Here is a 23633-nt window from a genome sequence, read left to right on the forward strand (position 1 = left end):
AACAACGTACTACGAAGTCAGAGAATATCGACAAATTTGGAACGTAGAAAATGCTTCGGCAACGCATCGTGCACGCAACGGATTATCCTTGAAAGGGAAAGAGATTGATAAAGCAAAGCACGATGAAACTTTGTACGTTGACTTTGTTCGAAGCTACTAAAAATTACGATCAAACGAGAAGATTTCCGCGCGTATCCTCCGTAAAATAAATCTCTCTCCATCTCGCTTACGAGTCACAATATCGAAATCTTTTTCCCTCCTCGTGCAATAATTTTCTCCGAAGAAACTTCTTTTCGCAAACGCGGAATCGTTAAACGGATTTGATCCCGTAGAACGCAATTTCTATCTCGTTATTTACGTTTGATTTCGAATTACGTTTTTTGAAAAACCTTGGTCGAGTCTCAAAGAGACGAATATTTCGATCGTTTCTGCGAATATCTTTCCTTTTCGTTCCCGCTTGGTTTACGTAACGTCATGTCGGCATGTCCTCGATGCGATAGAGTCGTCGTGCGCGCGCGAGTTTCGAACGTGTGCCTGTGCCTTTCCGTTCACGTGACTCGGAACAATACGCGTTAATCGCAAACCCTTGTTCGGCTTACGTAAAAGGACATTTCCTTCTCCTTCCACCCCTCGTCCCGTATGGAGAACATTCGTTGTAATTAATCATTCCACCGGTTCGCGTTCGCTTTATCGTCGTTAGACCGATAAATAAATTAATTATCGTAGGTCTTTTGAATGAACCGTCAAGCCGATAACCATGTACTTTCTTCGATTCGATCAACAAAGGAGTTCTCGTTTAGCAATTTCATCGCTATAAGACGCCAATGTACGTGAAATTTTAATTTTTAATTCGAACGGAGTTCGTTTTAGCCTCTCCTTTGCCACGATCTGTGTTATTTTTAAATGAAAAAGAGATCAAAGATATCGCAGACGGAGAGATCGCGCGATACGCGATTAATCGGAGAACGATCTTTGTTTGATCAATTTTGCGTCGTCGACAAGGGATTTCTTTTTCAAGGAAAATTTTAAAGAGAAATAAGATTCGTACGCGGTATCGCAATTGGAAATGGAAATGAGAGATACAGGAGGAAATTTTCGTCGATGATAGACCTGCTGATAGAAATTCGAACGCGAATTTTTGTTCGCTTTAGTTTACGTTCGAAAAGAATCAAATCGGAGACAAGAGTGGCCTTTTCGTAGGATGCACGAAAATGGTGCGGTGTTGAGCGATGTAAACGACGTCCGTCTCCGAGCACTTTGCCTTTATTACTTGTTTGCTCGTTTATCGATTATAAATTCGATAGGGAATGTTTACCGAACTATGGATAAGAGGACGATAGACCGAACGAACTTTCCCGACAAGTAAATAGATTGAAGAAAAAGGGTCGCCCGCCTAATTATTTTGAAATTGTTTTGAAATCTTGGAATTGTATGCGTTAACGAGGAAAAAAAACGCTTTTAGAGGGGCAGGAAAGCGTGCTTTGATCGTCGAATGTATCGGGGGCGGTGGAGGACCAATCGCTGGAGTGTAATCGGGACGAGCAGAGATGGAGGGAGAATACAACTCGGGACGGAATGCGCGCCTGACAAGCGTCGGGAACAGTTCGCGCGCGTACATTGACGCGTTATCATCTATTTTTCTTTTATCCTCGTACTCTCTACTTATTTATATCCATCTATTTCTGTCATTTACATACCATCTCCGTCATCCACTAACGCTCGCTCTCTTCGTCCATTCAAGTTCATGAAAACTCGTCTCGTCTGATGACGATGATCGCTGAAAAATGTTGACGAGCGTCGTCGTCGTGCCGCCGTCGACGTTGACCGTCGCTCGGAGTATCGTCAGACGCGAAAATTTTCTTTTCCATCGCGGAAAAGAATCCAACAGGAGGATCTCGCTCGGTGAGTTTCTCCAAGTGCTCCATCGAGATATTTCAAATCATTAAACGCGAACGCGATTGTCGCTTTCGTTCCTCCTCGGCTGATCGAAGTCATCTTGCCTAAATCATTGCGAATGAAAAATGTTCAACGACATCCGTCGTCGATATCAAGTAACGCGATTAGAATTTAACCACGAGCCGATCGTTAAGCGATTTTCTAAACGAAGATCCTTTTTCGAAAGTTCGATTCGGCGATTGTGGGATAACTAATTCGCGAAGCAAGCTTGGAAAAAGCATCGAAAGTAGTCGTTCCGTGACTAGTAGGCGCCGCGCCGAAAGGATCTTACGAGTTTCAATTCGATTTAAAAAAATCGAGCGATCGTCGTTATCGCGTCTCTTTGATATCGCTCGATTATATCATTCTTCGGTGGACTCGTCTTACTTCTTCGTTTATTCGCTTTACAAGTGGATTTCTTGTCTTGACCCTTTTTGCCCAAAAAATATTTGCGAAAAATATTCAAAAAATGTGTCAAAAGCGGTCAAAACCCGCGAGGGTCGAATATTTATATTCAAACCCGAATCGGTATATCAACGATTTCCTTCGGAAGAATAAAGGGTCTCGCTTGAAAATAGGCGAATCTTCAAGAAGCTACGAAATCTGGGCGGTCAAAGATGGTCAAGTTTCGAACCGTCGATCCGCTCGACCGCGTCTCTCTCCTTCGTTCAATTTTTAAAGCCGACAGAGCCAAGCTCTACGATAGAGGAACACTCCTACCCTTCCTTTCTATCCCTTTTTCTCTCTCTCTCTCTCGCTCCGCATTCACGGACCATCGAGATCGAGCTTACGTTCGAATCATTTTCTCGATTCGAACGTCGAATCGCTCGACCTCGAAAGACGACCTATCCAATCTATCGTTCGAAAAAATTTGCTTCGAGGCAATTTTCACGTCGTGTAGAAAAACTTACGTGTGCTTTTGTATCGCGCAAGTCTCTCTTTCTCTTTCGTCCCGTTTTTTCTTTCTTTCTTTGATAATACATTTACTGTACATTTTTAACTAATTAAATATCATGTCGAGGAAACGTCGTTATTTTTCGAAAAAAAATAAAGCGAGCTCCGCGCGCTCGTTTGCGAAGAAATATCTGCAAAAGCTACTGTCATATAATTATAATATATACTCGTTACATCTATTATCGTAGGGAAAATATTTGTATGATATAGGCAAGCGCTCGAATCCTTTAGTTTCTGCCATTGATAGATTGAAAGCGTGTGCGTGTGCGGTAAATTTTACATTTCTATTTATCAAAAGTAGTCAGTATCGTACGTATTTGACTATTTTGTCGATTTTCGATGAAACGAACCAATGTGAGTAAATAAACACGGGAAGAGGAAAATGACTACTCCCACGGATTTGATCCCCGAACGCTTTTTTTTCTCCGCGAGCGAACTACGGATCTTATTCGTACCTTTCGAATTTATCAAGAATGGGAGAAAACTTGGAATGGACGGTACGATGCATTCTTTTCAATTAAATCTTTTATTATTTTTATCACGATTATTCTTGCGATATTCCGATTGGTAAATATAGACTTTTATGACGAGCCGTTGAAAGATAAGAAAATAAGAGTATGTTAAATCGTCTATTATTTTGATGTGTATCGTATTACCGATAGCTTTGTCGATTCGTAGTTGTATCAATGAGAGAAACATATTTGCTCCATTACTGTAAAAGCTTTGCTATAACCTGTATATTTTTAATATCGTTGGACGCTGATACGTAATACCTCAATTATTATCATGATCATTTTACACAATATCTGTTTCACCTATAGCGATGCTATGATATCGACGAGTCATGGAAACAGTGCTAAGCTAATTTCAAAGATATTAGCGCAATTTCGAAAGGAACGACGCTTTGATATGCGAGAACATTTACGAATATCTGCTAGGTCGAAAAATGATCTCTCTCTGAGAATATCTTAACGCACCGATGCAATAAATTTTCTCTGAGAATATCTTTCAAGAGGTTTCGATCGACCGATTGAATCTTTCTTAGAAGCAACGAAAAACTAGTACGTTTATTTGTTGGAATGCGTTAATAAAAATATCTTTGCGTCGCAAGTAAAGTTTTGAAATTCAACTCGTGCATTTCGTATTTGTGAATTTGCACGATTTGGAAATTTCACATTGAGTCGATGAATGTAGGCTTAACGCGTTTATCGTGCTCAATTCGTTTTGCTTATAATACCGATAGTTGGACATTTTATAAACTAGCTACCGTAGAGTACTTTTAGCCCGGCTTACCCTTACTACTGCCCCGTCTAGCTCAGATCCTTTTCTTCTTCGCATTGGCTTTATACCCTCCCATTCCACTGTTACTATTATCCCCTCTCATTTTCCCTTCGTCCCGTCTTTTCGTTCGTTCGAATTTATCCATTTTCTCTTTGGCGTTCGGTGCTCCACGATACCATCTCGGTCCAATTAAATTTGCTTTTCGTATTTTTCCACGGTTTTGACTCAGCGGTTCGTTGCAATTTCTTTGCGCTCTTTCTCGATCTCTTTGTCTCGCTCTCCCTCTCTCTCTTTCTCTCTTTTCCTCCTTTAGTTTCGACGTAATACGTTGCCGCAGATTGCAAAGATGTGCGGCAAAGACGTTTTTACGGGTCTATCGAACGACGCGGTTTATCAGTTGGCCAAATGACGGGAACGCATTAGTGTAATTCTTTGTTTGCGATTAATATCAATATTGTATTCGATCGAGCGTTTTACGTGGATTAATTAAGATTCTTCGACGTTTCCATTTATAAGTGAAAAAGTTCTTTGATACGTTCTCATCGAGCGAACGAGCAATACGAAGCGTTCCTAAATATTCTAAATACTTTAAATATTCTGTTATCTCGAATAAACGAATCGTTGTTCGAAAAACTCTACTCCGGCAATGCGTATCCTAAAGACGCAGTAATAGGATGCATCAGCGAGTCGTACATGCGTTTGTAGCGAGAACGATCTCGTAGGAGGAAGCATAGTGTATTGTTAGCTCGAATTTCTCCGGTGCATGGCACGCGCGCCATGAGTTTCCAATTCCTCCTTCCTTTTCCTAGAGTTACGTATGAACGTAGATCTCTTCGTCGTACAAACGCGACTAGGCTTGCCAAATTCGTAAGGTTTCATTCTAGAGCAAGACGTTTACCGAGATGTTCGTCGAGATATTCGTCGTAACGTCCGTCGTTACATTCGTCGAGACATTTCTCGAGACGTTTGCGGGGGAATGAACGACGGGAAACGAGTAGACGAGAGAAATTATTCGGCATATTAGTCCTTTTGTTATCTAAAAAGGACGAAAAAAATCCATCGTTCGGATTGTCGATCGGCCATTTAACTCGTACCTTACGCTAATTAGTAACACCGTGGACGCGTTCATTAATACCGCTGCGAGTTTCAACGAGCAAACATACCCACGTACCCACGCACCCACGCACGCGTTGCGAATAGCAGGCACGCACGCACGCACGCACGCACGCGTTGCGAATAGCAATTCTCCCCTTCTTGCATCGGCCAATTAATTTCAAATTTCCCTCGAACGGGCATCGCCGTACCCGTCCCTTTCCACTGTTGCAACTTTCGCCCCCATAAGAGTTTTGCATGATTAATATCGCGTCGGCACAAAAGTTTCAAAGTTGCCATTTTCTTGACCGATAGGGAAGAAAGAAAAAACGAAAGAAAAAAGCTCTGTCTCTCTCTCTCTCTCTCTCTCCGAGATCGAAAAGTTGTTGCAAGTTACTTACAAGATCTGCTGTCAACTCCGTCCGATACTCAACGATCGCTTCGTTCGTTCTTCGTATCGTTCGATAGAATACGAAAACAAACTATGTAGGTACGCATAGCAATACCATTGTGCGTAATGCAAAAATCCTTTTTGAAAGTGCGTTAAACTTTTTTAAGCGAATACGTATATACGTAAACTTTCGAGAATATTATCTTTATTTTAATAATCACTGCCCATTTAAATTGTCTCGGATTAACGCTTGAGATCAAGAGAATTTAAAATAGCCTTTCTTTGTGCATCGCCTCAAAGAGAAACGAATAATATTTTCTACTAATAGTCGGTTACATTACCCTTGGAACTTGTGCTCGAATATATTACAGTTGGAATTCTGTCTTCAACGAAATTTTCGAGAGACGGCGAAGCACGTATTACGGCGAGATACGAATTAAGCGTGTAATCGGTGAGCACCGCGGAGTAGCGTTATTAAAAATTGTCAAGACCGTGGAGTCGACTTAAAAAAAAATGAAAGAGAAAAAATGTTTTCCTTCGAATTGTCAAAAAAAAAAAAAAGAAAAAAAACAGAAAAAGAAACTAGTAATAAGGAAAATGCGAACAATACGAAGTAACAATACTTATGTACGTACATAAGTAGGTCGTGGTTTAACCGATTTCAATGCAACGCCAAGTGGAACGACGTATATAAGATCGCTTTTAGTGCGTTTTAAAGGATCTTTATATCGCGGCCACTCGTACCTTAATACTACCATTTTGTCGACCGTCGTTTTCATACGCGACGCAAAAAAATAACTTAATTTTTTCTATTGGTATTAATCACGGTTGGATGAACAGCAAGATGGCTTTGTACGGATTTAATTAATTTCCCAATCTTCTGTTCTTCGTACTTTTTATTTTTTTATTATTACAGAATACGCGAGTAATGAACAGATTAATTTTATACAAAATACTTGGAACAATTGATACGTAAAGGTCTTATGAGTAATCATTTAAATGATATTACGTAACAAATATGAATAACAAAGGTACTCGGCCAAGTCGAAAGCTTATATTCATTACGTAAGCATTACGAATTAAAACTAATCAAGGTATTAATCAATATTAGTAAAAGAAACAAGATTATCTACGGACAAAATACTGAAATCTGTCTCTCTCTCTCTTTTCTTCTCTCTTGTTAATCTCGTCGATTGGTTTCAGCTCGGCGAATTAAACGCGAATCTTTCTTCAATAACGTAGAGTAGATCGTTTTCAAAAGTGCGCTTGGTCCGTCGACGCGTATCGAAATTTGCGTTATTTGTTATTTTACGACAAGATTTTTTCAAAGATCGTTTAAAATATCAATTACTAGCTGAAATATTAGTTAAAATTATTAGTAACGAGAGGTATCATCTGAAAATGAATTATTACAAAGTACGATCCATTTTTATGTAGAAATGAATTTTTCTGTCTGTCCCTCTTGCTCTCGCTTTCGCTTGACTTCTTCGTACGGTCTCATAAATTCTGGATAAAATATTATCCTCGCTTCCACCGGATTAAACCGATTTAAGCGAGCCGCGTAATCGAGGAGGCAGGCGAATATCCCGAACGTAAAAGAAAGCAAGAAACGCGATCGCGAAACGGGCGCTTAACCCTCGGTGCTGTCTCGCCCGTGTTTCCGACTCAACACTCCTCCGTTTTTCTATCCCCTCGAGGAACGGAGTGTCCTCAGGTGTGGTCGTTTCAGCATTTCCGCCGGTACACGCTACGACGTTCTACGTTGGAAATTCTGACCTACTAAAAAGGATTGCCCTTGCCCCTTGGTTACCTCCGTGCCATCCCTCTTCTTCCAATCGATCGTCCCATTTCCCCGCGAAAAGCCGGCCACGAACGTACCTTAAATAGAAATGCGATTCTTCTTTCTTCCATTCCTTCTTTTTTATATCACGCTGAGTAAGCGCAAAGCCTAAGAGATTTTCCTAAATCCTTTAAAGGCTGTTGCACCTTCTACTTTGCATTATTTCTGCATAATGTTTGTAAACGAACTCGTGCCTCGAGTGGAGCCGATCTATCCAATCCTGAAACAAGACGCCGAGTTCACAAAAAATTACAAATTTCTATATTTGACGGCGTTAATATCAATATTTAATTTTATCGTTTGTGTAAAAATTTTTAATCTATTTTCAACGTTTGGCTATAGCGTATCTCGAACGCCCACGAATGATTATCGCTTTTAATACGCGGTAAATGGATATGAGTATCGCAATAAAATGGGATTATTAGAATGGCGACGTCTATGTCGTATTAAATTTGTGACGGAATCGTCCTCGCATACGGAATATCACGAACGTGCCACCAGCCTCGTTTTCGATCTTACGGCTGATACGCGACGAGTATGCGCGACGATGCGTATCGCATAGATACCTTTGATACCGTAGCGGTATATCCATATATCCCTTTTCAACCGGGCCGTGGATCCAAGGAAAAAAAATAGTCGATAGAAATGCGCGAGAAGATTGGAAAGTAATCGGCGATATGAAAAATAAGTCACGATTGATATTAACTTTGATCGGAGAACGAAATCGAAGCAAGCATTTCTGCGATTGGAAGGACGCTCTAAAAAATAAAAAATATAAATATAATACGATAACAAAATGAGAAGGAAATATTTTATGGAATATCATTGTAGATAGATGCTCCGGGCTATGTTAGAAAAATAAAGAGAACCGAGGAGGACAAAGCGCGTTTTATCCGGTGGACTGGCGGATTATTTTTTATTAGTTTGCTCTTTGTCCAAATTTTTATTCACGAGTATCGCGGTTCAAATAGCTCGGAGAAAATAGTTCCCAAGTCTACTCTCGTGGATTGCGCTCTGCCGGACATGGATTTCAGATATAATCGCGCAACTTACGTACTTCTATTTTAATCAAAAGTAATTTTCGAAGAAGATACGTATATTAGATGAAATGAACGGAACTCGTCGATTTAATTGCTTTCCTCTCTAGGGAAAAGTTTTAAGTGCAATGCCTATTTACTTGCGAAATTTTCTCGCTCGTCCTGTCATATACCACCTCTACTCGCTCTTTCTACTTAGCTCGAGTTTCTATTCTAAACGAGATAAAACAGCGTTCACATTATTTTGTTTTGTAGTACTGAAAGTACGTGAAAAGAAAAAAAGAGAAGAAGAAAATAAAAAATATCCCGATGTTGGACATATCATTTGCATCACCTTTTCGATATATCAAATGACGTTAACGACCGATCGAAGCAGCTGCGGCGGGAACCGTAATTGGCTACTACGTAATCGCCGACAACATTTCTATACCAATTACATAATTTGCAAAAGATTCGCAAGCATTCAACGTTGGTTTACGCGTCTAATCGATAGATAGATAAATAGAAAGGTATATCGAGTTGAATAGAATACGGCTTTTCTTTTCGCACAAAGGTTTCGGTATCTATTATTTGCAACGTAAATCGTATCGTTCCTACAATTTTTAGTTATTATCTGGGCAGCTTTGTGATATCCTTTAGCATTTCCATTATCAAAGATATATCGAAATAGACTGTATTTAAATTCGCGGAACATGTTATAGTTTTCATGCTCTTTTCACGAACTCGCACGATTAACGTTCTAGCGAGAATAGCTACTTACGCACATACATAAGTACGTACGCAATTATATGATCGCGTTGAAACGATTTTAGATGACCCTATTCTAGATCCAAAAAGAAATAATTAGAAAAAAAACAAACAAATCCACGAAAGAATTTTATTCATGGTCGACTTAAAATTTTACGGACAGTAAACCGCGCCGATACGGATCTTTTGTTTTCGGGACTATGAATATACACATATATATGTACTACTTTGAACAAGTTCTTTCATAGTTTTGGAACATTCCTCCTCGCTATAGATCGAAATAGAGGTGGATTTGATCCGTAGTAGTAGGTTGAAATGCTCCACATAAAAGTTGGCCGAAAGTCGATTTTCGTTTACATGGTAGAACCGCGGTAATGACACGAAAAAGATCAAAAAACAAAATCATTACGTTCGTTCCATAAATATAAAATTTGGAAAAAAACTTTTGTGTTTCTTAGATCTATGTAGACCCTAATACGACGCAATCAAACTCAAAATGATAAGCATCGAATATAAATTGAGAGGTTTTATTGACTTTCATTCTATTTCATTTACCATCTATTTAGTTGTGAACAAAAAGGAACTAGAAGAAGTTAGAACTAACAAACACGCTACTCTAATTGTAAAGTCATTATTATTTGTCAAAGTTAATTGACCAAAAATAAAAATGGACTGAACAACGAGAGATAACAAAAAGTAATTTATTACTAATAAACCAAAATGCGTAAAATACAATGAATTAAATTAAATAAAAAAAAATAAATATTTTGGATATATCGAAGGTACCAAAGTATATGGCTATAGATAAAATTGATATACGATATACGTATTTAATGTGGCGAATACCTAAAATAAAATATACGAGAAAAATATTTGGGATTATAAAGTAAATGCGTATTTTGTCAAAAAAAGAATATACGGAATCTCACGACGGCGCGGTAACAATGCGATCTTGTAACAATGTGAGAGTACTTGAGAGAGGCTACTCGACCGAACGAAACCACTTGGCTCTTTTTTTTCGACATTTTTCCTCGAAGACGAATTTCGTCAAACTTATAAAAAAACACGGTCGAATGTTCACTCCTTGTCGTGAGATACGTTCACTACCTATCTCTCTATATCAGGCTCTATATTAGGTGTGAGATTTTATTGAAATTTTATTGAATCTACATATCTCGAGGTTCTGTAGCAGCTGCGAATTGAAAACACCATATTCCAAATTGATAAGCTCTGCTTAACGTCGTAACGTATACGATGCAATCGGAAATCCTACTCGCGTATGCGCACATGTACACGCGTGCATATATATTTACGTGGAATAAGAAACGCGAATATGATTCGAAAATCGATCGATTACGAGTATCGCAAATGAGACAATATCGATAACACCAGTATAAAGACGGAAAATTCGAGAAACCAGTTATTACGCTATAACTCTCGGGAAGCCAACGAGACGTCGAAAAAGTTGACGCGGACCGTTCTCGGCGCGCATTATTTTCTACGTTAAAAAACCAACGTAAAAGCCCATTTACGAGTGCTACATTAATAATGCAAATTAAATGAAGTATTAAAACTCGGTAATACGTTCGAGCAAGCTCAAGCAAATACGCGTACGCAGCAAATGCACAAAACAGAAATCGATTTTGAGCTAAAATATAAATTTAAAATGGAATCATAAAAAATTGGCGTTTATATTTTCGATGAAAAACATAGATATATCGTATAAATGCTAGAGAAAAAATACGTTTTTATCAAACTCGTGTTTTATCTATATTTTAATATCTATATGAATCGCATTAACTCGCTCTTCATTTTTCTTCTGTTTCAGGTCTCGAAATTATCCAAAAGCAAAGAAATTCAATGTGAATATTCAGATATTCGAATTGTTCTCTTTCTTACAAAACGGAAGACGCTTCAAGGAAATAAGACAAACTCGGTGCTTGAATTGTTAAGAACGGTGAAAGAGGAGGAGAAGGGACATGATCCTTCTAGCAAGAAACTTTATATAAAGTAGTTTTCACTTAGAACTTGATACGCTAACAAACTCAACGGAGAACTACGTATAAGACGTTGGAACGCATAATTTATCGTGAAGAATTAATATCAACCAAAGAAGAGCCATTTAAACCTTTGATTTTATCTTTTTCGAGTCTTTAAGTTTGGAGATTAATACTTTTTTAGTGGTTCGACAAAACCGATTTATTATACTTTCAATCGATAAATTTATATAAAGAAAGATAAACAAATATTTCTTTTCGATAAGAGAGAACGATTAAATATAATGACGGAAAAGAGGATGCAGCCATAATAATGCATAATCGTAACGTCGAAGATGTAGTTGCCCACCGAAATGGACAAATATTGTAGATGAAAAATGGATGGCCTCGAAATAAGAGGCAGCACCTGGGAGCTCTGCAAAATTAAGTACAAACAATTTACGCCACCGCATGGAGGTAACGCGTTCTCTTTTTCCGTCTGAATACGTTTAGAAAAAAAGAAACAATATTACGAATGGCACGACTCTTTGTTTCTATTTTCGTAGAGCTATGGTGTAATTCTGTTTGGGACTCGTTGCTTTGTTGGCCGCCGACGAAAGCTTTCAGCACGGTCAAGCAAAGATGCCCTTTCGAGGATGGTTTCGACACGACGAGTAAGTAACTCTTGACTTGCATATAAATGAAACATTAAATCGAAGAAATGGATAAAATCTATTCGTAGTAGCTCATCCACAGGGGAATCCAATTGATGATACGTAGCGCTCTGACATACGCGGTGTAGGAATAACACGAATTTTATCCTAATACTTGTTTTTCTCTCTCGTTCGACTCGGACGAAGATAGTTTGTGTTTACCAGCAAGTTTGGCCCCTCAGGGATCTCTTGCATTAGCCGAAAGCTACGTCGTACTCGAATTTCCAGAGAGAGAGAGAGAGAGGGAGAGAGAGAGAGATTAAAGGATAAAACTCACGGTATATATTTTGAACGAAGGATAACAGAACGACTCGATGAAAACGGATATAAGACATAGAAAAGAAATTGTTTCTCTCCGTCGTCTCAGATCTATGATATTGTTCCGTAAATAATAGAAATTATTGCTTTTTCGACGACGACCCTTTGATTTCTATTTTGGATAGGAACAGAATGTCTTCGTTTTTCCATGACGATCGTCGCGTCAATGGGAATTTCGTAATAGAATTTATCGAATCGAATGAAAAACGAATGGAGTGAAACATGGATCGGAAGGATCTTATAAGGATGGTATCCTAGGAAAAACATTTCGTGCGTACATTTACATTGAGAAAATCGTACGAAGCGGATTTAATATCGAGAAAAAAAGAAAAAAAATATTTTATGTCACAGTTACATGTTACGTAACTTGACATTTTCTCAACTATTCCGTTAGAGTAGAGTCGGATCGATTTGTTGAGACACAATGAGACACACGTGCATCAGCAAGGATGAACTTGGGCCGCGGAGGTCTCGAAATGCAGTTTCGATACGACGACGAATAAAAGTAGCCAGTTTCGAAGTTGATGCTCACTCGACCCACTTTGATCGACATGTCTCGATATAATTCAGCTAGACGCAAATGATTACTCTCTTTTTCTCTCATTTTTTTTTTTTCACGGAAGGTAGAACGCTCTCGCGTTTTTGAATTTAGGAAATATTCTTCTTCTAGGAGAGCAAAGGAGGTTTAAAACGTTGTGCTGTCTGTTACGGCATATTCTTATTCTCGTTTACTTCCATTCAATAAAATGTCATAACCATCTCACGTTTACGTGAGAGCATTTCGCAAGACAAACGTTCCTCGCTCCTTTGCGGATTCGCGATTATGCTTCTCGTGACAGCGCTAACTCGCGAGAAAATGGAAGATTTATTAAGGGCTCTCGGCGTGCCCGACTCGTTGGAATAGTTACTCGTATCGAATCGAATTTTCTATCTCGATCGTGTTAGAAGCGCGAGACGATACGTGACTCTAATCAGGGTTTCGTTTCTTTGATCGTCCTTACGCACTTGTGCGATGTACGTATAGCCGATAAGACTATTCATGTATTTATCTAAACACACTTTGAAACTCCGATCGATGGCTCTCAAAGGAAATTGTTTATTTTAGAATTCGTGGAGAAGAAATGTGGTTACAATGGCCGATGGGAAGGACAAAACGGAAGTTCGACCGACGAAGAGTCGATTCACGGATGGGCGAATTATACGACCTGCCTGACGCCGGAATTGTTTCGCCTTCATGGAAAAGTTTATACGAACCCGCAAGAAGGAGAGGTAAATAAATAAACAAAGGAGTTAAAAGTTTAATAAGCGATAAGAAAATGTTTTCCGTCGAAAGATTAACGGTAAGACGCAGCCTTAATAAATTGGAGTTATCGCGCGAATGATACGCCGCGATTCGATCGCGTTCGGCCCGTTCCATTTCCTTCGACGGTTGAAAGAAAACGAGCTTGTTAAATAAGATATTACGGCCGAGAAAACCATATTTTATGATCGAAAAATCACGGAAAAGAGCTGTCGGCGGGATCGTGAGTATAATCGGTTCTTCGACGGGTTGATCGAAAGCCGAGTAAACGTAAATCCGTGCTTTCCATTTAACAAAATACTTTGCTCTATTATATTTTATAGAATAGAGTCTCTAAGTTTTACCGTCAATAGACTCTAACAAATATAGAGGTCTACTACTTTGCGAACGTTAGATCAGAAAAACTTTTTACGGAAAAAGTAAAGACAATGCACGCGACTTTCTAGCTTATAAGATTCTTCGAGACGTAGGAAGAAAAGTTTTCGGGAGGAGTCGGTGAATCATTATTCGTAGAAAAAGAAATAACAGCCGACCCAACTTTATGAAAACGAAAGTCTCAGGAAGCGCGGGTCGTCTAACGTAGAAAGGAAATAAATGGTTCGATGTGAACGTGCACGTGATGTTACAATCGAATAAATAATTACATTTTATTTCCAAATTCGATCTTCGAGAATACGAAACGTTTGAGAAATGTCGATATTTTTCCATTGACGGATTCATCAAAGTCAATTCGAAATACACGCAAATTAAGGTATATCGTATTACGTGTATTCGAAGCGATTAGCGTAGGAGGTGTCGACAGCTGTCTAAACATTCGAAACAGGAGAAAAATTACAAAAGAGAGAAAGAGAGGAAGAAAGAGGAAGACTTTTCATCTATTCTCATCCTTTCTACGGAGAATCATCCTTCACCGTTTGATCCTCGTTTTGATCTTCTCTTTCTTTCGTATTTCCACCGTCTCCTTAATCTCGCGCTAATTTAAAAGTCCGTTTGTTGCATGAAGCAACGATAAGCCGTTATCGGTCGTAAACAAATTCGATCTCGAGTTAATTATTTCTTAAAGCACAAATTGTTCTGACATACGATATAAACTACCAGCGTCCGTCCGTCCCTATTAGATCTTAAATAACGAACTGCTTCTACTCGATTTCCACGTCGTCGGTCGATCGGTCGTTGAAATATAGTATCGTATTATCGCGTTCCCGTCGGAAAATCGATTTTACTTATGCTCGCGGTTATTCAAATAGCTCGAACAAAAACGAAACGTCCAAGTTTCGCTCTTATAACGACATTCAATATTGATACAATAAAGTAACGAGCGCGATGACGTTGATTTGCTCGTATTGAAACAACATTTGGATAAATTAAAAGGCACTCGCGAGATCTTTACGAAGAAATGTACTTCTCCCTGCAAGAAAATTCCACAGTTTCCTTTCCTTTTTCCTCTTCCTTCGAACGTAGGACGATAGATCTCTTCGATCTCGTCGTTACAAAGGTGCCACGCCTCCTTCCTTTCAGATGAAATTGGACATAGCCGAAAAAACGCGCACTCTCGAATTCGTCGGATTGAGCATATCGTTGGTGGCTTTGCTCGCCTCTTTGACAATTTTTTGTCGATTCAGGTAAGTTTCTTATCCGAGTATTAATATCTATCGAATATCAATGCCTATCGTTAAAATCCTGAATAGGTCCCTGAGGAATACCAGAACGAGGATACACAAGAACCTCTTCGTCGCCATGGTCGTTCAAGTCCTAATAAGATTGATCTTGTACATAGACATCGAAGTTTTGAGAAAGAAGACACCCGGCACGCAACGTGGCATAGGAAATACCGTGAGTCATATTCCACGTCTAATTCCACGCGATAACGCTAGTCCTGTAACGTATATACCTTCGCCTCTTTCGCAGCCGTTTCTCTGCGAAGCCACTTACGTTTTGCTGGAGTACGCTAAGACCGCCATGTTCATGTGGATGTTTATCGAAGGTCTCTTCCTTCACAACATGGTCACCGGTAAGTAGAGTTTCGTGTTTCCGCGCTTGGCGACGACTAGATTCGAAATGCTATAGCCGGCCGAGCAACGAGCGGCCAACGACTATACCGTATACCTACGTACTACGCGTTTACATAGAATATACGTGTGTACGGTATGCGTGTATAAAAACTATAACGGAATGGACGATACAAACATTTACGTGATAATGATATAAACATTATCGTACGGGCACGTACGAGTTGTTTCCAACGCGTTGTTCTCGAAAACTCAAGGAATCTCCGTTCGATCGAACGACCTTATACGATTTACTTATCGCCTTTGTTCGCGATACTCTTTCGCTTCTACAATTTCTGTCTTTGGAACGAAAACGCGTTTATCTTTTACGCTTCGACGCTCGTCGCTCTCGTGAAAAATAATATGTAAGAAATAAGGAGGCGTACGTAATAAATGCGTACGAAGAGGATGTGACGGTGCGAAAAGAAATAGGAATTAAAAAATAGGAATTAAAAGGAAGGGGATGCACGGGAGCGAAGAAGAAGGAGAGTAGACGAACTTCCATGCATGTTAAACGGGCCATTTGCATCCGTTAACGAACGTATCCGCTCCACTCGCTTTGATCGCACTTTTCTTGACAAAGAACGCAAGTACCTCCCCGTACGGCCTATAGCTTCTTTCCGTTCCTCAAACGAACGAAAGTCCGTCCGAACGAAATTATTTTGATGAAACTTTGCGAGTGCGTAGGTCTAAACATTTCAAAACTAATGCTTCTTCTCGTTGCTACCGCAGTGACCGTCTTTCAAGAGACGTCTTATTACCGTATGTACCGATTCGTGGGCTGGGGATTTCCCGTCGTGATAACGTTGATCTGGGCCATCGTCACAGCGCTTTACTATCATCCCAAATCGAAGTAGGTCTTACAAACGTTTGCCCTCTCGTATCGCTAAAAGCTTTTCGCATTATCGAAATATCTTCGACGTTGTAAGAATTTAAGGAATTCCTTTCTAAAACGACACCTCTTTCGATAGATTTTTAAGATGTTGGTCGGGATACAATTTGTCTTCCTACTTTTGGATTCTCGAAGGTCCGAGATTTGCCGTAATACTGGTAAGTATCGGTTTCTCTTTTTTTCCTTTTTCTTTCCTTCTTTTCCATAAGAGTCATTGAAGATGCATTTAGCAGATAAAAAAGAAAAAGGATAATTATTAAAAGAATATTTCTAAAAAAAGAGAGAGAGAAAAGAAATGATACCTACAAATATCCCAGTCAGGTTTTAACTCTTACTCTTTCTTTGTTTCTAAACGTTTCAGCTGAATTTTTTGTTCCTGCTCAACATCATACGCGTGTTGGTGGTGAAACTACGACAAAGTCACACCAGCGAGATTGAAAAAGTTTTGTAAGCTCCGAATAAAATAGATCGTAATGTCACCGTCGAATAATTCTCTCGATTTTTTATTCGGTCGACGAACGCGCGTTTTCTTTCCTTCGTAATTCGTCGTCATTTAATAACGATTTAATATGATGAAACGAAGAAACTTTACGCCGCTTGTCTTATTATTTAATTAATAAGAGGAACTCTCGATCGCTGTGCAATTTCGAAAGGAAAACATTCTTTTTCGCGGATACTTCATCGTAGACTCGTTCGTCGACTCGAGTAAAATAGAAAACAAAGAAGAGAAAGAACGTTCGTAAAAACGACGATTTTTTCGATCGTTCAAATTCTAGTCTTTGATTTTTATCATTTTCAGAAAAGCTGTAAGAGCGGCCGTAGTTTTATTACCCTTGTTGGGTATCACCAACGTCTTATTCATGATAGAAGCTCCATTGGACAACGTTAAGAAATTTGCCTTGTGGTCGTATTCGACGCATTTTCTTACGTCTTTCCAGGGCCTCTTCATCGCGATCCTTTATTGCTTCCTCAACGGCGAGGTAAGAAATTCTCTTGCAAATAGACGGAAGGAAACCCTCCATCGCATTCTCCAGACAAATGAATATTTGCGATCGAAATATTGAAATAAAGAAAGAATTCGTTAGAGAGCTATAGAATTTCTTTTTCTCGATATTTTTCTTCGAAAGTTTCTTCAACTCGTCAGCATTAAAATCAGTCTCGAAAGATTAACAAAGTTGCGAACGATCGTTGGCGAGTTAAATCGCTGCTACTAAAATATGAACGCGTGCTTGGAATATAAGCGATCGACGCGTTTAAATCGAAACACTTCTCGTATTTTGCGACGAAGGGGATGGAGCGAACAAAACTCTCTCTCCCTCTCGCAGGAAAATCAAGAAAGTCATTAAAATGCGCGCGCGTGAGCGAGAATCGTTAACGAGGATATCTAGACGCACGTATAGACTTGGTGCCGTACTCAAAATTGCGGTCAACTTTCGTACGGATCCTTCGATGACAATAAGTCGATAAATCCGGCCTATGGTAGCCTAAAAAATGCTGCGATTTATCGATGAATTTTCAATGTTTCAAATATTTACAAGCAGATCTTCTAAATATCAATTATTATACGAATGCCGTCACGATGACAGGTGAGACTAGCTCTGGACAAGACCATCTCCGTCTATCTTTTCCTAAGAGGAACGGACCTTCAAGCGAGAAGACAATCGACTTACAGCGGTTGTCAGCCTTATCGAATAACCTCGGGTAAGTTTATCTTTTTCTCGTCAATGTGTTACGATAAAAGGAAGAAAAAGTCGATCGATCGGTCATGGGAATTGGTAGAAAAAGCTATTCCGTTGATTCGCCGGAAATGGCATTCGAACGATAAATATGTATATCTCTGTCAATGTTCGACGCCTTGAAAAGTATTTTCTCATACATTTTCTCATACATTTCTCCGACCTCTCTCTCTCTCTCTCTTTCTCTTTTGATTTCTTATCGACCTCATTTCGTTTGACGATATTCTCGTTGAAAAATGAAACGAGATAGAGTTCTTCTTCTATCTTTCTCTTTTTCCATTCTATTACAGTACGCACAAAATTCACGTACCCTGACCCTTAAATGGAATTCGCTTGCGTCGTCGAAGTTACGAAAATAAATTAGTTGCAATCGTAATTCGTAGAATGATGGGTGCACGTTATTCGGAGTTATACCGTGTCTTCATTGTATAAATAAAGAACCAAATAACGTATACTCTTATCGCATTTAATTTGGTCTATTAGAGAGAAGAGTATAACGAACATCGATTCATTCGCACGCATATATCTGACATGTTTGCAGAACGACGCTCTGACTATGGCAGTTCTTGCGAGTCTTCGACATCTAGAAACAAGGCTGGCATTATAACATCCCCTCGACCCATTGAACATCCAGCGATGCCTTTGAACTTGACGACGACGACGACGACGACGACGACGACGACGACGACGACGACGACGACCCCGACGACGACGACGACCCCGACGACGATGATGACCCCGACGACGACGACGACCCCGACGACGATGACGACCCCGACGACGACGAAGACAAATAACGAACAACCATTGACGAAGCCAGATTACACGATCATTATTTAAACATCGATCGTCCAAAGTAATCTCGCAACTATTTTCGTTATATCCTTTATTGTTGCATCGAATACGATGAAATACGATTCAAACCTAACTCGATGAAATTAAATTTAATCGCTTGAAAAAATAATACTCAACAATCGCTTCAGGCAAGTCGAGTAATTTACGAAGGTATCTACCTACGTTGTTTTTATCTACGTTAAAAGTTTCTAACTCAATTTCGAAAAGTGTGAGAAAACGCGATGAGTGATTATGATCGATTCGCAAATTTGAACGAATATGGAAAGTTCGTGAGAACACGGTCCATGTAAATGACGACGTCGATGACGATGAACGGGTATTATCGCACGTGTGTACACATACCTATATATAATATTAGATTAATTCTCTTCGTAGCTTTCTCAAATCGTTCGATGCCACGGCCAAAAGAAGATCGATTTCTTTCTTTTTTTTTTCTTTTAACGAGTCTACGTACGTAGTACGTCGCACAAAATCGTCGTTTAGGAAATTATTATCCTAAAGAATAATGAAAAATCCTTTTTGTTCTAAGTGTGCATATCCTATACCTTATATATGTATCCATGTAGAAATAAGAAATATTAGTACTCTCAAGCGTACGATATCAAGTGTATGTCGAGTAAAAAACGATATGACATTTTATAAATATATAAGATGAGGATGTCGCGTGCTTGACGAAAAAGAAAAAAGATAAAGATTATATATTAAATGTTGTCATAGAGCTTTGTCGAAACGCGTACTTAAAAGCGACGCACGCCGATGCTAATGCTTCGAAAGGATATCATGTCAATTCGATTAATGTTGGGTAAATATTAAAAATTACACGGGAAACTACTAATCTCTTGATATCTGTTCCTTGAACGGGTGAAGATCAAAATCAAAATTGAAAATTTTTACTAATTTCGATAATCGACCGATAATCGACAGCTAGGCGTTACCTAAAGATAAAACGTGAGAGCGGATAGAAACTAAGAGGAGTGACTATTGTGTATTATTATCATTGTTCGATTTGCAAGCTAAGAAAAAGTTGCATTACGAAAGTGTCCTTATATCGTTTAGAAAAATTTTAGGGTATCATTTAAAGAGTACATTATCCATATTCACGCCAATTTTAGAAATATCCTTTAATACATGAGAAATAAGAAATTTATTGCTTTGCATAGTACATGGGAATTTATATATTCGGTAAAGAAATCCTGCGTCCATGCGCGATACGACACAATATACTCGTCCTCTTCGTCTTCTCTCTCGCTACTGGTGCGTACCTAGTTATACATTAGGCAAATTAGAGATCACGCATGCTATTAGAAATTTTTATCGAAATAGTTTGTGTTCGCGCGTTCAAGCCATTAAGAAATGATAGATATTATTCGTTTCTCGAATCTATGTAAAATAAATACTTGTCGATTGTTAATAAAAATATGAAAAAGCCGTGGAAACATAAAAAGCTTGATTCATTTTTGTCTCCAAATCCAAAATATGACGAAAGGTGAGAAATGATTTTCGTTTGAAAATGCACGTACCTCCATATATTTCAAAAAATGATTTTATTGCGACCGAAAGACACAAAGGTGATAAGACATAGGAACCGTTCTATATCTGTGTGTGTGTGTGTGTGTGTGTGTGTGTGTGTGTGTGTGTGTGTGTGTGTGTGTGTACATACACACACACCTCTACGATATGTGTACCCTTTTAGAAAGGTAGATGTTCTTCGTTATTCTCTAACAAACCAAAAAATTCGCAATCGCAAGCTCGAAGGAACACAAAATTGTACATAGAAAGTTATACGAGGACGGACTTATCGATTTCTTACCGTTGAATGTTAATGCCAAAACTATTCGACCGGTTGATATATTCGTCGAAACGAGCAATCGTATCGAATCGATCCAACGCGGTGAGTATCCTTCTGTTACCGACGCGATATCGTATTTATAGAATATAGTGAATCTTAATAACGTAGCTACGTTGATCGAAATGATATTCTATGTTGAAAAGACTATCACAGACACGTTGTCAGAAATCTAATCGGTAGTCCGGCGTAAAGACTAGAAAAGAGTATTGTCTTTTTGAATATATAATAATATATCGCTTATATTACGCATTTCCCGATCGATCAGAATTCGTCGTGGAAGCTTTTTTCGGTGTCGACCATTTTACTGCATAAGAAGAGATCCATCTTGCTCAAAACTTCCGGGAGATTTAATTTCCCGTCGTGATTTATATCAGAGAGACTGATCAGATGTTGGGCCTCTTGAATAGCGTGCCTTGGATTCCGTGGATCGATATACGTCTAGAAAGAAAAAAAAAGGAAAAGTAGAAATGAGGACAAATTCGAGACCCATTCCTTGATCGTATCGATCGAATCGAGAGACGAAACACCGACCAAGAGTTCGGTACGATCTGCCTTCCCATTTTTATTTTTGTCGATGAGGTGACGAAACTCCTTTCGCCTGTCGACGCTACCTCCGACGGTTTGATGCCGATCTTCGTTGAATTCCAAACCGACACTTTCGGACGGCAAATCCGAAAATTCGTCCTCCGTCAGTTGCTCGTCGCCGTCGCGATCTACGCGAGATAACAATAGTGAGAAAATTACGAGAACGACGACGACAACGACGACGACGACGATGACGATGATGTGATGTGACGAATGGATACAACAACAATAATAACAATAATAATAATAATGGATTCGATAACGGTGATCGATCGGATTACCAAATTTCTCAAAGAGATCCTCCACCATTTGCAAAAGCGCCCTGTGACTACTTTCCGGATGAGTAAAGGCCAAAAACTCGTCCAACGTCAACTTCTCCGGATCGTTTCTCGCCGCATCGGTCCACCTCGCTCTGTCCCTCATGATGCTCTCCTTCAACGTTCTCGGCATCTCCTTGTGCCTCTTATCGTGCGAGCGAACGTAACTCTCCGGGAAACCGTGCAATCGTAAAAAGTACGCGTGGTATTCCTCCCAGGAAATTTCGCCTATACGAGAACACATCGAAGAGGAAAAGGAAAAGATAATCGAAAGGGCAATCTTTAGATCGATCAGTATAGAATTCAATGTCGTCCAACCATGTTCCACGGATTTGCACGGCCCGTAGAGGAAAAATAGCAAATAAAATATAGCAAATGTATAAAAGTAGAAAATGTTCTTCTTTTTTAATCACCGCTATCTATTTACATCGATGCCGCTCAGCACGCACGGTACTTTGGTCGGCGCGATCATCGATCGAAGCTACCGAAGGAAATATCGGGTTGGACGCCACTGATTCGAAACATTTCCTTACCATTTCTCGGATTATTGTCGACGGCAGTGAAGAGACCGACGTTATCTCTCATAGCGCGATGAACGTGTGCCGTGATCTTAACGTGAATCCATTTAGCGAGCTCTTGAATGTCCAACAATTGATTCTCGTCGAGGTCAGCCCTTTGAAAGATATCCTCCAACAAATTTTTCGGATCCATGCGATTCTCCGGATCCCCGAGCTCCCTTATACTCTCTTCCTCCACCCAGTTGAGGCCAGCGTTCTCGTAACGATCTCGTTCCTTCTTTCCGATCGTCGCGAACTCCAGTTCGAAAAATAGGCTCTCGATCGCGGAATCTTCCTTGTCCTTGTCGTCGTTATTAGGGATGGAGACCCGGCTCCTTAGAGGTAAGTTTTTCTTGTACCAGACGATTAAAAGGGAGACATATATCACGAGTGGCACCAAGATGGTCCATCGTAAGAGCCTTAGCCATGGTAGATTATCAAGCCGACAAATCATTCCTTTGACATTCTACGAAGGTACATTCGCTGGACGAGAGTACGTAGTATGGAGCTAAGCAGCTTCCGTCTACTCGCCAAGACGTCTACTTACGATGTCGGTTCGATTCATCGCAGTTAATGGAAACTTGATATCCGTGACTGGTATCTACTATCTCTAGAAAGACTTTCTAAAGAACGTCGAGCGCTCTCTCGTTTGAGCCGACTCACGATCGTTCCCAAGGTCCCACGAATCGCAATAGCAAACTTTGTTCACTTATTTACGAAAGAAGTAACGTAATAAAAGAGGAATCGTTCGCGTTCGTTGGTTCGTTCGTACGTGGATGTCACGATCGCATATGGATTCGCTGGAAAACGCTCGGAGCATTCGACCGTCAAGGATGCAGCGGACCGAATCGCGAGACGACGAGTCGCTTAATGAGAAACGCGATGGACGAGTCGTTCTCCTTCTTTTTTTCCCTCGAACCGACGGATTCGACGAGAGACACTTATTCCGCCCGAGAGCGTTCTCTCGTCGAGCGTACGACACGACTTTAGGATGAAGACTCCATTCGTACGCCACCAGGCGGGTCAAACGTTCGTACGCGTCGTCGTATTGATCCACTTTCACTCTAACCTCTCTCTCTCTCTCTTCCTCTTGCACCTATCGCTCTTCTGGTACGCAAGAGAGTTTTCACGAACGTACCTTAGAAGAGCGCAGGTGCTCGCACCTTTTCTTCCTCTTTTTCTATGATGGACAACGAAATAATCAAGAAAA

At 39.8% G+C, this 23633-nt stretch overlaps 2 protein-coding genes across 4 annotated transcripts; one reads left to right on the plus strand and one right to left on the minus strand.

Moving 5' to 3' along the window:
- The first annotated feature begins 1577 nt into the window (after nucleotides 1-1577).
- LOC127062232 (PDF receptor) lies at nucleotides 1578-20559 on the plus strand. The gene is made up of 13 exons (XM_050990067.1): nucleotides 1578-1902; nucleotides 11106-11730; nucleotides 11820-11927; nucleotides 13390-13553; nucleotides 15103-15206; nucleotides 15273-15417; nucleotides 15493-15595; nucleotides 16365-16485; nucleotides 16604-16682; nucleotides 16886-16971; nucleotides 17324-17504; nucleotides 18111-18225; nucleotides 18802-20559. Exons 2-13 carry the CDS (start codon nucleotides 11652-11654, stop codon nucleotides 19098-19100), a joined length of 1584 nt encoding a protein of 527 aa, XP_050846024.1. The 5' UTR covers nucleotides 1578-1902; nucleotides 11106-11651; the 3' UTR covers nucleotides 19101-20559.
- Nucleotides 20236-23472, minus strand: LOC127062239 (45 kDa calcium-binding protein). 3 transcript variants are annotated; one of them, XR_007781093.1, is made up of 4 exons: nucleotides 22400-23471; nucleotides 21496-22094; nucleotides 20926-21402; nucleotides 20236-20377 (listed from the first exon to the last, which is right to left on the minus strand). XR_007781093.1 is itself a non-coding variant. In XM_050990087.1 (4 exons), exons 1-3 carry the CDS (start codon nucleotides 22875-22877, stop codon nucleotides 21226-21228), a joined length of 1254 nt encoding a protein of 417 aa, XP_050846044.1. In that variant the 5' UTR covers nucleotides 22878-23472; the 3' UTR covers nucleotides 20236-20377; nucleotides 21211-21225. The 3 variants fall into 3 exon arrangements, 2 of the variants coding, with proteins under 2 accessions (XP_050846044.1, XP_050846045.1); XM_050990087.1 differs by having other exon boundaries at nucleotides 21211-21402; nucleotides 22400-23472; XM_050990088.1 differs by lacking the exon at nucleotides 20236-20377 and having other exon boundaries at nucleotides 20645-21402; nucleotides 21496-21677; nucleotides 21831-22094; nucleotides 22400-23459.
- Between the last annotated feature and the right edge of the window lie 161 nt (nucleotides 23473-23633).

This window comes from Vespula vulgaris, chromosome 3, assembly GCF_905475345.1.
Source record: "Vespula vulgaris chromosome 3, iyVesVulg1.1, whole genome shotgun sequence".
In the NCBI taxonomy this organism is placed as follows: Eukaryota; Metazoa; Arthropoda; class Insecta; order Hymenoptera; family Vespidae; genus Vespula; species Vespula vulgaris.